Source organism: Chionomys nivalis, chromosome 20 (assembly GCF_950005125.1).
Source record: "Chionomys nivalis chromosome 20, mChiNiv1.1, whole genome shotgun sequence".
Lineage (NCBI taxonomy): Eukaryota > Metazoa > Chordata > Mammalia > Rodentia > Cricetidae > Chionomys > Chionomys nivalis.
Genome location: NC_080105.1, coordinates 37,708,802 through 37,725,414, shown reverse-complemented (window position 1 = coordinate 37,725,414; position 16,613 = coordinate 37,708,802). Strand labels below are relative to the sequence as shown.

Sequence of the window (16,613 nt, the reverse complement as noted above, 5' to 3'; positions counted from 1 at the left end):
CTGTCAGAAAAAGGAAGTACTAATATTTACTATAGTCAAAAATTTTACAATTGTTTATAGATATGTAATATTCATCAGAAAATACACAATATCAAAGAATATACAAGCATGTGATGCAAGGTACCGCCTGTGTTTTCTAAACCTATTTTGATATACTATGAAAATATTTCAATTAAAATAATACATTTTAAACTTAGGAGTAAAGAATTAGAGAAGGAACACAACTTCACATATTTCAGCTTGACCACAGAATCTAAAATGGAGTAAGACAGAATGAACAGACTTTACCTCCGAACACTCACCGACTGCCAGCTGTCCAGTGAGCTGCCCCAAGTGGTTTCTTGCGTTCACTGTTACATTCCTGTCAGACTGTAAGATGAGTGGACTGTCCTAGGAAACATGCATAAAACACATAAATCAAATCAAAGCATAGCTGCAACAGAGCACATGAAATCATGCTGTACGTGTTATATAAGTTTTCTTGATAAAAAGTAGGCGATTGTCTTAACATTTTCTTGAAGTGGGTAAAGAAATGGTGTCCAAAAATACAATTTTACAATGGATTGGAAAGCATTCGTGTTCATATCCAGGCATTAACCCTCTAATGACAGCATTTTCAATTCTACTGATGCCTCTTAATCAAGAGTATAAGCGACCCTACATCCGCTTTCTTAATGGTATGTAAGCTTGTTGACACAGATTCCATCGAATCCCAATAGGAAATTCTAAGTAAACTGCAGACTTTACTATTAAATGAAATTTCTTCATAACATCCTCCACTGATAACTGTGAGTACTGGTTGATTCAACTCATAAACTTCCTATCTACATTTTTTTTGTTAAAGCTCTTATCCCATGATTAGTTTACTTATTTCTTATTGTATTTACATGCTTGTTTTTTTTTTGTTTACTTGATTGTGTGCAAAATGACAAAATTGTGAAAGTCAGTGGCATATAGCTGCACCACCATCTTTCCTAGTGCAAACAGGAATTTTTTTGCTATGTGTTTATTAAGTAAGAAGCCTACACAATTAATTTTTATTACCTTGTTCAACTTCCTTATGTGGAAATGCTCTGTGAATTGTACAATGACTGAGACAAGGAAGCACAAGTTGTTTTACTGAATATTGTTTGTTTTTGTTTTCTTACATGTGTCCAACTAGATGCTTACCTCAGACTAATTTAGCACATAATAATAGTTCACTGAAGGGAAATACCATTGCCTAAGGATACTTCTTGTATAACTTTCAAATATCTACATCAGACAAGTAACATCATTTATGATCTAAATCAGAGTTAATCATTGATAAATTATGTATCTATTTATTCAAAAATAATTATTATTTATTGTACACAACATGATTTTATAGAGGCTTGGCTCTTTAAGTGATCAAAGCCCAATGACTTCCTTCAAGGAACTTTGAAAATTATAGAAAAACCTCCCTCTGAATTTTCTCTCCATTCCATTTTGTATATAACTTCTACATTACAGGCTTGTTTTATTTTCTTGTTTTAAAGTTGTATTTAGTTTTATGAATATAGCATGATATATTATATCATATTTTTTCTCATCCTTCAGCTCCTTCAGATCTTCTTCATTTCCATACCCATACAATTTCATATTCTTTCTTTTTAAAAAAAGTAAAGAGAAAGAAAAAAATGAAGCCACTGAAAATCAAAGTTTGATTTGTGCTGACCAACTACTTATCATGAGGGCGGAGTCTGCCCTGGAGTATGATTTATATACCTAGTGTCATTCCATTGAAGAAAAGTTATTTTCCCACTTAGAGACTTTTATTTTTAATAGCTTCTTGTCCAGTACAGGGACAAGTGCCAATTTTACTTCGTTCATCTGAGATCTTGTCTGCCTTTAACTTGTACAGGTCACAGTCTCTGTGATTTTCTTATGTGCATCTGCCATGTTTATCTGGAAAATACTGTTTCCTTAAAACTGTCCTCCAACTCTGGCTCTCCTAAAACTGTCTTGTCACTTATTTCCACATAGATTGCTGAGAATCTGTGTGAGGGTAGGGCTATGTTAAAGATATTCCATTTGTGACTAAACACTCCAAAATTTGTCACGCTCTACTCACTGTTCAGCTGTGGGACTCCGTGTTAATTACCATATCCTGCAAGAAGGCCCTCTGGTAAGTGCTGAGTGATACTTTGATCTCTGTATAGGTCATTAGGAGCCAGTTTTTTGCTATGTTCCTTTAGCGGATAATAGTAGTAGATATTCTTATAGGGCTCATGACCTATGTAGTCTCCAGTTCTTGGCCTCACTAACAGTACCACATATGGATTCCATATGTGTCATCTTTCCTGGCAGCTCCATGGCTTCTCCCTAACTCTGCCTCCTTTCTCCCAACATGCCATTTAGTTTTCCCCACCTACCTAATTCTGTCTTATCAACATACCAAGGCAGTTTCTTTATTCATTAACCAATGAAAGCAACGCATAGACAGAAGGACCTCCCACACCAAGGAATATGAATAATTATATATATTCAAACACACACAAACACAATACACACCATGACCACCACTACTGCCATCATCATCAACATCAACAATTAACAAAAAAAAAGTCCAAAAATTTGAAAGAGAGCAAGGAGTATACCTGGGAGGATATGGAGTTAGGAAAAAGAGAGGGGGAATATAGTAATTATAAACTTCAAATATGAAACTAAAGAATACCCAAAGTTAATGAAATGAATGACATGAGATGATGTTGATTATGTAGGGAGAGGGGATACTTAGTCATTACTGGTAGAAGTGCTAACTGTTAGAGCTACTTAGGAAATCATCATGGGAATTCATCGAAAGCTGAAAGTAAATCTACCACATAACACAGCTAAACCACTCTTGAGAATATACCCAAAGAAGTCTTCATCTACTACAGACATACTTGTTCATCAATGCTCACTGACACTCTGTTTATCATAGGAAGTGGAAACATCCTAGTTGTCCAAAACTCATTAATGAATAATGGAAATGTGCTACATCCACAGAGTTGTGATAATTCACCTGCTCTCAAAAAATAATTCAGACAAATAAATCAAATTAGAAACAACCATTCTAAGCAATTCAGAGAATAAAAGACAAATATCATCACGTTTTCTCTTATAGGTATATATTAGCTTTAATGCTTTTGATCTCTGTGTTTCATGTACATGTATTTTATATACAACAACCACCTAAATCCTGAGTATTATGATTTGGTATGTTTTATTTGACCATGCAGGAGGATACATTACAGACATTTCCAAAAGCTCTTGAGGACTCTATGCAAGTATGCAAGGAGATGATACTAAATATACACATATGTGAAATAATTCAAAACTCACAGCACTCATAAATATACCTTAGTGAAATGGGTTTTTCACATGCATACAAACTGAGATTTCACATGATCTTATTTTTAAAACAATTTCAAGAATCTAAAGAATATATTTATTCTGCTAAGATTTTGTTGAACAAAATGGCCATAGATAATTTCACTTTTGGTTTGACACTTATCCAAACTCAGATAATTTAGGTCGAAATGAAGTTTTATTTTTCTATTAAATATGATTAGAAGAAATGATATAATCATATTAAGATATTAAAATAAGAGAAATATTATAACATTAAAATAGAATTAAGTAAAAATATATCTAGTATTTCTCTGTAAGTATAATGGTAACAGACATCCATGTTTGAATACACTAAATTACTTTAAATTAATTACATCATTCCTACCACGTAACATGTGCAAATTCTGTTGACAGTACCTATTGTCCACCAAGTACTGTTTCTGGTAAAGTACTTATACCCAATAAGAACTCTTCAGTATTTGATAAGTACATAGAGTATATTTTTTGTAGCACATATACATATACAAAACAATTACATTCACACTGATAAAATACAATGTGGACATTTTAAAGAGTTCTATAAAAAGCGGCCATTAATTTTAAGGAGAGCAAAGAGGGTTATATGGAAGGGCATTGAAGGGTGAAAGGGAAGGGAGAAATGCTGTACTTAAAATACAATCTTAAAAATAAACATAAAAGAAATATACATTAAATAATAATCTGGATGCAGGAAATAAACCTAAATGTCCCTCATAATTCAAAAGTTGTGAATAATTGATTAGTCAAATTTGAATTTGCATTATTCTTACGTATTTGATATATAGTATTTTGCTTAGATCCATAAAATTTATGAGATTATTTGCTTTCATTTGAATTACTAAACATACTAAAAATGAACACATTGCAATAAAAGTACAACGGAAAGAATAAGATCCTGGTATGTTTAAGTAATGGGCTGTGGAAGTGTTACAAATATTGTAAGGTTTATTGCTGTGTGAAAGATCTTAAGAGGAAAGGAAAGGAAATTTAAAAGGCAACAGTCAACAGGCATTTCATCTGCTCTAATACAGAAATAGATGTGTTAGGACTACATGTTTAATCACTGTGCTTTTTTGTTTATAGGCTGTCAATTCACTTTTACCATCACCATAGGGATCCTATTGAATTTCTATCCCTGGCTCACTTCCTTCCTACTTATTCCACCAAATTTCCTCCCAGAATTAAATCTTTATATCTAGATCAAATTTTGACTATGGTAGCAACAGCAATCTTTGTACTCACTAAAAATATAAACAGAGCTATCAGGGGTGATGAGCAATTTTCTGCAATATACTCATGTGAATAAAATTGCATTATTATGCTGTTCTGATTTTTAAGTTCTGTTAAGCCAATATAGTTGCTGTGAGTACAGCATGTTCACTGGCAAATTACGTGGTGCTTTTTGTTCATAAATGATCAGAGTGATTACTTTCAAGCTAGGACCACCACTTATGCATCTTAGGACAAAATCATAACCTTTTATGCAATATCCACTGAATTCCAAATAAATGCATATATAATGGAAATGATGAGAACCTAGTTGAGTTGTCTAACAAGAATATGATCTTACACTCTATGCAATTGACAAGCCTATTAGTAGGTATATTTTTCTTCATTAATCAACAGTAAAATCATATTATTAACTTTAAAATTATGACATTTAGGTAATGTTACCATAAACAAAGTTTTAATACACATTTCATGTTCTCTTGTGACTTTTTCTTCAAAGGCATCTCTGTGACAAAAATGGTTGCAACTAATATTTTTTTGTATCAATTTTCTTATATAATTTCTTTATGTTTTCTTCTATTCCTGTGCTACAAAACTGAAAACACTAGTCCAGCCTTTGATATTAAAAACAGTCAGAGCACTATCCAATTACATTTTATGATTTCTATAAAAACAAAGGAGAAATATTGTAAGATATTAATCAAGGATCAACAATGATACTATTAGTGCTTTGAAAGAGTTTAAGTAGTCAAGGTGTTTACTGCACACTTCCCTAGCCTAGGAATCTGTTTTTATTAACACATTATGTTAAGCACATGACTGTAAGAATATGCAGCATTTATCAGAATATAAGGAAGAACATACTTCACTTACTCTGCCCAGATTTTCTCACTTAGATTATTTTCAACTCTTTATTCCTGAAAAGATTTTATTTTTAGTTATTCTAGATATTAATGCAATTACATCGTTCTCCTTTACCTTTCCTCCCTTCAAACCTTTCCTTGTATTTCCTGTTACTTTGCTCCAAATCAATTAGTTCTTAAATATTTTCTGTCTTTACTACTAAATAAAATCCCATGTTTGTAAGTAGCACATGTTCATTCTTCACTCCTCAGTAGATGGACATCTAGACTTGTCCATTTCCCAGCTATTATGAATAGAGAAGCAATGAACACAGAGCTGTAGATATCTCTGATGTACAGTATGGATACTTCAAGTACATTTGCAAGGGCAATATAGTGGAACATATCTATGTTTAGCTTTTTGAGGAAACTCCAGATTGTTTTAAATAGAGGTTGGACAAGTTCACATTTCCCCCAGAAGTGAATAAGATTTCCCTCTCTTTATATCCTCAAAAGTATTTAAAATTCTTTTAATTTTTAATATATTGAACATTATTATAGAAATAAGATTAATTCTTAATTTTAATTTGCTTTTTGTCCAATGACTAGCGTCACTAAACATTAAGAAATATACTGGCTATTTGTGTTTCCTCTTTGGAGAGTTTCATCCCATTCTCTATAAATTGTGTTGTTTGCTTTCTCCGTTTGTATTCATCATATTTATACATTTTACACACCAATCCTCTGTCATATGTAGGGTCACCAAGTATGTGACTCATTCTTTGTGCTGTTTATTCACTGTGGTCATGGCTTCATTTTCAGAAAATACTTTCCAATTTCATGAGATCCTACTTGATCAATTACTGACCTTATTTCCCTAATAACGTGAGTCCTTTTCAAAATGCCTTGAGTTGTACCTATATATTTAAGTCTACTCCTGCTTTTAGTATGCAGAGTTCAGCAGTCCAGGCCTAACACTGAGACTCAGATTCATGAGGAATTAACTTTTGTGCATGTCAAAAAAATTATGTAGTTCCATTTTTCTACATGTAGATATCCAGCTCTCATAATACTAGTTTATTAACCGGTTCCTATCTCCAAATGAGTTTTAGACAACTTTGTCAAAAATTAGATAGCTTGGGATTTGTTCCTCTTCTATTTTTTAATTTTTTTTTAATTTGAAATTGTAATTTAATTATGGTATTTCTCCCCATCTCTTTCTTCTGTCAAAACCCTCTTATACACCTTCAAATTTGTGTCATCTTTCACATTTCAATTGCACAGTTATGTGTATGTATATATTCATAAATATAGTCTGTTGAATATATATATATATTCATAAATATAACCTGTTTTTAATATTATGTTGCTTTTTTGGGTATTTTCAGAGCTGACAGTTTGCCACTGGACAATCAATTGGTGTGCTCTTTTCTGGGGAGAAATAACCCTTTGACAGTTTTACTCAGTTGTTCGTAGTATTGTGTTGTTTTAAGGACTCCTAGTCTTTTGCCCATCAAGTTTGTCGTGCTGATTAATTGGGAGCTTGGTAACAGTTTCAGAGGCTTAGCCCATGTCATCATGAAGGAGAGCATGGTGGGACATAGGCAGCCATAGTCTTGGAAAAGTAGCTTAGAGTTCTACATCCTGATCCTCAGGCAGCAGTGAAAGTTGCTGGGAATGGAATTGCCTTTTGAAAACTCAAAGACTACCCCTTGTAACATACTCTAATCATTCAAGTAGTGCTTTACCCAAGTTGACTAAGCAATCAAATAAATGACTTTTATAGAGACCATTTTTATTCCAACCACCACTCTTTATCATTTCTGTTCTTGAGAATATTTTGTGATAAATTACTTTTATTGATTTACTTATGATGAACTATATATCACTGGAAGGAAACAAAATTTATCATAATGAATGAATTTTCAAGGATTCTTGAATTTCACTTGCAAATACTTAAATATATATTATTGTTTATAATATGTTTTTGTGTCTATATTCACCTGGGAAATCAGTTATATTATTTTATTGTTTTTTTATTTTTCTGGTTTTGAATCTGGGTTATGCAGGTTCTTGGAGTTTAGAAGCTTACATTCCTTTTTCTTTTTCTTTAAAAAGAAAAACTTTTTTTTCATTATACATACCAATCCAAGTTCCCACTCTGTCCCCTCCTCCCATTACCTCCACATATCTTCCTATGCCACTCCTTTCCAATCCTCAGAGAGGGTAAGGCACATTGCTTTGGGGAAGGTCCAAGGCCCATTTTACTATATATAGGCCGAGCAAGGTATTATCCAAAGAGAATAGGTTCCCAAAATGGCAGTACAAGTGGTAGGGATAAATCCTGGTGCTACTGCCAGTGTTCTCCCAGTCTGCCCCAGCCATGCACCTGTCAACCACATTCAGAAGGACTAGTATAGTACCACTCAGGAGTAAAAAACAATAACATCTTGAATTTTGCATTCAAATGGATGGAATTAAAAAACACTATCCTGAATGAAGTAACCCAAACACAAAAAGATGAATATGGTATGTACTCTCTCTTAAGTGGATACTTGCTATAAACAAAGGATAATGAACCTATAGTTCATGATCCTAGAGAAGCTAGGTAATAAGAAAAGCATATTTAGATCCACCTGGAAAGTGGAAACAGATAAGATCACCTGAAATTCTTGGAAGTGTGGTGGTTGGGGGAGAAGGGAGGGTGGAGGAGGATGAGGAGGGAGAAAGAGAGGAGTAAGGAGAACTTGAGGAAATGGGAGAGTTGAGAAGGAGGAAGGACAGAGATGAAAGCAGGAAAATAGATATCTTGATTGAGGGAGCCATTATAGGGTTAGCAAGAAACGTGGTTCTAGAGAAATTCCCAGGAATCCACAGGGATGATCCCAGCTAAGACCCTAAGTATTAGAGGAGAGGGGACCCAATCTTGACTTGCCCTGTAGTCAGACTGATGAATATTTTAAATATCACCCGGAGAGGGAACCTGAAATGACCCTATCCTATACTGATGAATATCTTGCATATCACCTTAGAACCTTCATCTGGCGATGGATCGAGATAGAGACAGAGACCCAATCTGGAGCAACGGTCTGAGCTCTTAAGGTCCAAATGAGGAGCAGAAGGAGGGAGAACATGAGCAAGGAAATCAGGACCACGAGGGGTGCACCCACCCACTGTGACAGTGGAACTGATCTATTGGGAGCCCACCAAGGCCAGCTGGACTGGGACTGAATAAGCATGGATTGAAACTGGACTCTCTGAACATGGCGGACAATGAAGTCTGATGAGAAGCCAAGGACAATGGCACTAGGTTTCGATCCCAATACATGAACTGGCTTTGTGGGAGCTTAGCCTGTTTGGATGTTCACCTTCCTGGACCTAGAGAGAAGTGGGAGGACCTTGGTCTTCCCGCAGTGCAGGGAATTTGGACTGCTCTTCATATCGAGAGGGAGGGGGAATGGAGTGGGGGGAGGAGAAGAGGAGTGGGGATAGGGGGAGGGGAGTGAGGGAGGGGCAATATGTGGGAGGAGGGGGAGGGAAATGGGAAACGGGGAGCAGGTGGAATTTTTAATTAAAAAAAGAATAAAAATAAAGAAAGAAAGAAAGAAAGAAAGAAAGAAAGAAAGAAAGAAAGAAAGAGAAAAAAATATCACCATAGAGACTTCATCCAGCAACTGATGGAAACAGAGGCAGAGACCCACATCGGAGCACTGGACTGAGTCCCAAAGTCCAGTTGAAGAGTGAGAGGAGTAAGAATATGAGCAAAGGGGTCAAGACCAGGATGGGTTCAGTCACTAAATCAGTCTACCTGAGCTACTGGGAGCTCACCAACTCCAGCAGGCAGGGAAGAAGAAGCTTACATTTCTATGCTAGCCAATAATATGAGTTTTGTTATTAGTTTTTGAATATCTCATAGAATTCTGCTTGTAATCAATATGGCCAAACGTTTACTTTTAGATGGGGCATTTTAATTTCTAGTTCAGTTTTATTTATTGTTATAAGTTGTTTTGATTATGTATGCCCTCATGGATTTTTTTTACTTTATATGCATCTAGAAATCCAAATGTTTCTTTTAGACTTTGCTTGTTAGTGGAATATTAGTTATTGAGGTATATTCTCACAATTTTCTGCATTTCTTTGGTATATGATTGAATGACTCCTTTTCAATCTCTAATTATTTTAATTTTAGTCTTTTCTCTGTCCATTTGTTGTTCAAGCTAAGGGTCTGATAAACAAGGAACCAAGACTTTGTTTCACTGATTTTAGTACTATTTTTTGTCATTTCTGTGTTACTAATTTTTGTCCTGATCTTAACTATTTTCCTGTCTTTCTCCCCAGTCTACATATATTTATCTAACACTGTGACTCATTAAGAGGTCTTTTTTTTTATCTGAATCAGTATCTCTAATAATTCTCTGACCAAATGAGACTTTTAAGTTATTTATTGCTAAGCAGGCATAGCTAGGAACAACTCTATGATCCTCCCTAGTCCCACAAGGCAGAGGTCCTTTCACTGCCTCTGAGACAGCCAGGTGGGAGCCTCAACTCTGGTAACAAGTTGACCCATACTGCCACTAAGTAACTTGCAGCACGCTGCCCACAAACCACTTTCAATTGCTCAGTCCCCTGAAAGAACCAGAGTTCATGCTGGCAGCACAGACCAGGAAGCCGCTGTTTTGAAACCGTGGCTTTTTGTTTTATTTATTTTATTTTTTCTGCTACCCCTGAATCAGGAGGACCTCTCTTAAAGGTTCCAAAAAGCTCCTACTCACTGCAAGCAAACAGAGTCCATCTGAAAACATAAATACTTTTTTTTTTTAATGGATGTAGTCACCTATGTTGGCGCCAAATGTTGGCAGAGGCTGCTTTGCCTTGCTTCTTCTTGGCTGTGCATGCCCATGCTCCCACTGACAAATTCGTATCTAGAGTGTTGCCGTTGGGAACAGTTTTACCCATTGCTATCAATTATAGAAGATCCTTGGAATCAGCCCATCTCTATATCTTTCAAAGGTTTCAACTCAAGCTTTACCTATAGGTAGCCTTACAGAATGATTTTTCTTTTTTAATGAATAAGGACACTGGATGAAATAAATACTATGTTTCCTCCAAAAATTAAAGATTTATTTAAGTAAGATATTGCTATTTTTTATCAATTAGGTGAACAACAGTACAAGCAGTACCTCTTTTTCTTGGGCAGGATTTTTATCACCAGAGACATATCTTCTTTTATTTCCACTCGAGTCATTGTATCCATTTTCACTGTGGATGTACCTTCAATCTTTCTAGGACATTGCCTTTGTCCTAGCCCCAGGTATCACCTCTGTTCACTCTGCATGTTCAGTTCTACAGATTTGCACTATGCTAGGAAACAAAGTAAGATCCCCATGGCCTGGGTAGAATGTGAATCTATAAAGTGTGTCATAAAGAAGCTTCAGGGCATTTGGTGAAGGTCTTTTGTTACATACAAGTGGATAGACAATCTAAAGACTGCATAAGTGGTTATGATGGGTTTATACATATTTCATCCAGACAAGGTACAGTGACTGTCTGTTTTTAATCAACTAAATTAATGAATTCTTCTGGAATAGAAAAAATAATAATGAGTGTGCACATGTACGGGGGTGGGGAGACAAAAAGGTATAGAGACAAAGAGAGAATCTTAAGAATGTATTTCTATAGGAAAATAAAATTCATCTTTTAGGTATTTAATGAAAGAATCATAATAAAAAAACTTTTCATTAAGTTAGTTTACTTTTCTTCTCATGGAACTTGGCAATTGAGAAAAGTCAGTTTCCAGACTCTAATTTTCACTTTTTAAATGCAACACAGTTAAATGAGTAAGCCAAGTTTCTCAATAAGATGCATGTGCTTTCAACATGATCTTTAATTTCAAGAAGTGAAAGAGATAATGAGTTTTAGATTATTTTTCTTCAGAAATATCTTCATTTATATAGCTAAGTTTTCACCACTTGAAAAAAAATAAGCAAACAGCTTCTCTCTTTCAAACTAAAGTAGGCTCATTAAATCTTCAACTATTTGAAAATGCTAGAGCCAAGTTTTCAGTTTACTTTGCATCTGATTGTATACTGCAACTTATATAGTTTTGTCAGAATACATACATAAAGCATAATATAGAAATCTCTCAAATAAGTAACTTTTTCAAATAGCTACAAATTATAGGAAGTAATAGTAAAACTCTCTCACGGAATATGTGAGATATGTGAAGGTTGAAAATCTGAAGGGCAGACTATTTTATAAGAAGAATGTATTTAAAGTAAATTACTCACTTGCATAAAAATGAGCTAAGATGAATCAAATAAAGAAACTCAGAGTATGGCATATCACAAGAGATGTCCTGTTTACATAAATCATGTGCATATATTTGAACTCTGTTCCTCCTCATGATGAGATCAGTATGTCAAATTGTATATGAGTATCCTTAAAGAAATATAATGAGAAGAAAAGAAAACATCATTTTTCTGAATTTTTAAAAATTTTCTAAATTTTCCTAAAACAAAAATCATTTTGAAATATTTCTCATGACATGAAAGCCAAATCTTCAGACTAGTTTAACATATTATTAGGTTAACCTATAGATGTGTTTATTAGGATACATTTAGCCTCATTCTTTTTATTTTCCATTAAATAGACCAATTATACAACATACCAAAATTTTATTGAACATACAAGAACGAAAAGTTTATAGTCTTGCAACTCAGGCCCTACAATTCAAGTTGCAGCTCATGCCACCTGCCCATCTTGGTAAATTAACTGTATAGTTGGTCACTATAATATCCCAGGTCTAGTTATGGTCATGAAACTCATGGATCTGTCAAGGCTAGTGAGTTCCCAAGAAGCAAACCAGCTTGGTCATACCCACAGCTAAGGACAGATTTGGGTATCAAAGCATGCATGGCAGTGCTGACACAGCTAGGAGGCACATTTGAATGTTGTTTTGGTTACCACTGATTGAAATCACCCTGTTAATCCAATAAAAGAAAATAAATAAACCAACACTGAGTATCTGAAGAATGAACCTACAAACTTTTAATTCTTGGTCTTAAATCAGCCAAGCAAAGGCAATACCAGCAACAGAACCCACCTTCAATTCATCAAAGGCAATTTAGAATCTGATATCAAATAACTCATGCACATAGATTACATCACACAAAACTCAAACAATACAGAGGTTCAAAACTATGTTTTCCCTTAACTACGTACAGCATTAGAAATTTCCTCCAATGAGAACAAACTTGGTTGAACTCAGTACATATATTTTAAAAGAACAATCAAAAATGTATGCAAAGAACTCAAGGAGTTCAGAAAAGACAGGAACAGACACACTGATAATCACAGAAGCTCTGAGTAAAATTGTGAGCAAAACCCAAGAACATGCAAATGTGTCTAACTGACAATTCAGCCTTTGAAAACTGAATTATTTAAAGAGAAAAGGATACTTTAAAAAAACACATGCTCACACAAGACAGAATTAAAAATTAAATAACATAGAGACATCCTGGGAAAGTTTTATCAGTAGACTGGGTCAAAAGAAGGAAGACTATCAGAATTCGAAGAGAATGCAAAGTACTTAAAGGTAGACCACCAAATCAAAGAAAAGAAAACATTTCAGTAAAGCACACAAAGGGAAGATGCAAGAACTTTGAGGCATCACGAAAGGACAAATTTATGAATTACAGACACAAAAGGATCACAACAATTCCAAGTAGACTAGAACAAAAACTCCAAAAATAAGGGAAGTTAACTAAACTCATACAAATACAAGAAGCATACAAAACATCAACTAAATTTAACCAAAAAGAAACTTCCTATGGCATAGCACATTTACATATTAGGTATAGAGAACAAAGTGAAATTACGGAAAATAGTAAGGGACAAACAAGTCACATATAAAGGAAAATCTATGATAATAGCAGCTGACTTCCCAATATGCATGTTAAATGCAGAAGATACTGAAGCAATATACTCAATGTTCTAACATACCACAAATGTTGGCATATCCTACACTTAAGGGTGCAGGGTACCAAGTCAGGACAGCTCTCTGGGCTCCATGCAAAACTAAGGACTCCTTTTCCAGCAGGACTTTCTTCCTACCTGGATAATGTCTCTAGGCTCAGAGTCCTGACCTTATCTGGAAGCTGTCCCTAAGCCTGGGTCTCTCATGCTACACCTTTAACACAAATCTCTACAGACTTCTGCTCTTGCTGTGCATATAATAATTAGGTTTTGGGCTCCCAGCTTATGGTAGGACTATGCTGCCAAATACAAAATTTATGTAATATATATATATATATAGAACATATATCCTATGTATTTCCCCTCACTCTAGAATAATGCTGAGTTGTAACTCTGAAACAGTATCCTGGAAAATGTTTCTGCCATAGTCATAGGTCTTCTACTCCGTTTTCCTTGTGGCCTGGTGGCCAATGAACAACGGGGGGGTGGGGGCAGAGGAAGATCCCACACACAGATGCCAAATCAGTCTATTTTATCCAACAAAGACATCTATCTCAACGGAAAGAGAAAGAAAAACTTTCCATGATATAAACCTTTTAAAAGAATTCATGCACATGGATAAACCAGCCTTACAGAGAAGACCGGAAACAATACTTCGGACAGAAATAAGGAATAAGAATAATTAAGAGACTATAAAGAGAAAACAAAGAAATTTATAATTATTGAAACATAAAATATAACTCATAAGACAACACCAAAGAAATAACAAAATATAATCAATCTATTCACACCTGTCAATAGTAATTTTATATGTTAATTGCCTCACCTCCCTCAATTAAAAACAATAATTGGTTGTATTAATGAAAAAAATTCATCTCTCTGTTATCTACAAAAAATTTATCTCATCTTCAAGAACAAGCCTCAGTTAAAGTGAAAAGAAAAGAAACAAATATTCCAAGCAAATGGGAACCAAGCAGCAGCCATAAATATCCTAGTATCTAACTGCTGGAATCTCTGGCAAAAAGAGTGGGGGCGAGCAGAGCTGGACCTGCCAAACTCTCCCTGTGGCTGAATGGAATGGGGAATGTCATGACCCATGAAAGTCCTAACAGACCAAATCACAACATGGAGAGAACAGTCTCACACCAATATCCACTCTGACCTAGGGAGCTATTGGCAACAGTTGGTTGGTGTGAACATGGTCCATTTTCTCTAAATGTGTAGACCCTCGTAAGTCGACTATACTCAACATATGTGGGAGGCCACACATGCAAGAATATTTGATCAGCACAAACTGGGTTTTGTGGGGAAAAAAGATATTAAGATGTGTGGGAAAGAAAGGTGGGGGTCTGAAAAAATTGAGAAAAGGAACACGGATATAATAAAGTATATTATATGAAATTATCAAGGAATTTTTTGTAAACAACTGAATGCCCCTGTATGTCTTACTGCAGTGCTCCATGACTTTTTTTCTTTTCTGTTCTGGCACTAGAAACTCAGCTCAGGATTTTGCATACAGTGTGCACGGATGTTCTGTGACCGAGCTGCACCCATGGCCGTACTCAAATCACTTTAATTTTAGGCATTGTTCTGTTAACACAAGACTGGTAAGGAGATTTCACAGGACCATGTGCTGTTGTCTTCTTCTGCAGGTTTTGAATAGCTTCATCTAGACCCTAGAATCCAGCAATGCATGTTTTTGCAAGCCAGGCACATTTGCAAGAAAATATTAAACTTTTCTATTGTGCCTCAAAAGAAGCCAGAGAGAAGGTACAAATAGGTAAAATTACACTCTAACAAAAAGCATCTTTTTTTAAAGGTAGTCATTTCCAAACACTGGGTTGCTGACATTTGAATTAGATTCTAGTAGATTCAGAACTCAGTTGTGATAAGAATATGCTTAATATTTAAAAGTATAATTCTATTACATAATGATGTTAGTTTATTGATTCTATATGCTAACTTAATATATTGCTCATGGAAGAGTTCATAAAAGAAGGCTTTTATGACAAATCCCAATTGAAATTTCATTTCCATAAAATTCATCATGAATTTTATCACTCTGATAATTTATATCTTTTACTATTTTTAAAACACTATCTTCCATTAACTCTTAAGTGGTATCTCTAATGAATTTTCTCAATTCGCCACAAAGGGAATGCACATCAGATACGCATTGTAGCTTTTTGTGCTCTCTTTATCTTCTAACTTTATTTCATACTACCTACTTCTTCTATAGTGATGGATGACAGCTAAAGGCTTTACTCTTGTAGCTACTCTCTGTTTAGCTTTAATAGTCATCCTTTAAACCATACATTACAAGATCAGTTTGTTAATATGTATTTTTATTTGGCTACTAATTCAATAATTTTATTTACAAGCACAATAATTTTATAATTTTTAAAATTGCCATTTTATTAAATTTTTCCTTAAACATTAGTTGTCTGAACCTGAAATTTTAATTGCTGAAGTAATCGGATATCCATACTAGTTAATAACTGATTCTCTTGAATTTCAATTCTGGTGTTCAGCCTTTGTTGTTTGTTTAGTTTACAAATGATTTGTGTGAACTCTTTGGAGCCTGGTTTAAGGATAAAGGAAGCGTTCTTGTAGCAAAAGTTTGTATTGACTCCTATGATTTAAAATCAGGTAGTGAAATTCCAAGGAAATAACATATATTTAAGAGGACAGAACAAAGCAAACAAAAACACTGGTTTATTCCTACAATGTTTTTCTGAACTTTGGGCTACTCAGCTGCTCCCCAATCTTAAAAGTTGCAAATGAGAGACCTTACTAAACATGCTTAAGGGAAACTTATTAAAATGCTCATGAATCAGCTTTTATTTCTGGTTTCTTTCTTCACTTTAGACCTCTGGTTTTTCTATTTTCTTTTGCAAATTTAAAAGTTCAATTTTAAAAAGACCTTTTAAAATCCTTGTTGCAAGCAAATTGTCTACATCAATTGATTGCATAATCTTCATTCTGTAAATAGGATAGCATCCCAAATTCTCATTATGTAATATTTTTACAGAAAAAAATGGCCAGGCGGTGGTGGCGCACGCCTTTAATCCCAGCACTCGGGAGGCAGAGGCAGGCAGATCTCTGTGAGTTCGAGGACAGCCTGGTCTACAAGAGCTAGTTCCAGGACAGGAACCAAAAACTACGGAGAAACTC

The 16,613-nt window shown here is 34.8% G+C and overlaps 1 protein-coding gene across 1 annotated transcript in view; it reads right to left on the bottom strand.

The window, feature by feature from the left end:
• The window catches only part of Sgcz (sarcoglycan zeta), a 789,755-nt gene that overhangs the window by 70,847 nt on the left and 702,295 nt on the right, over positions 1 to 16,613 (bottom strand). Inside the window, exon 4 of the mRNA XM_057752704.1 lies at positions 303 to 390. Coding sequence (XP_057608687.1) covers positions 303 to 390 — 88 coding nt within the window. The remainder of the gene's footprint in view (positions 1 to 302; positions 391 to 16,613) is intronic.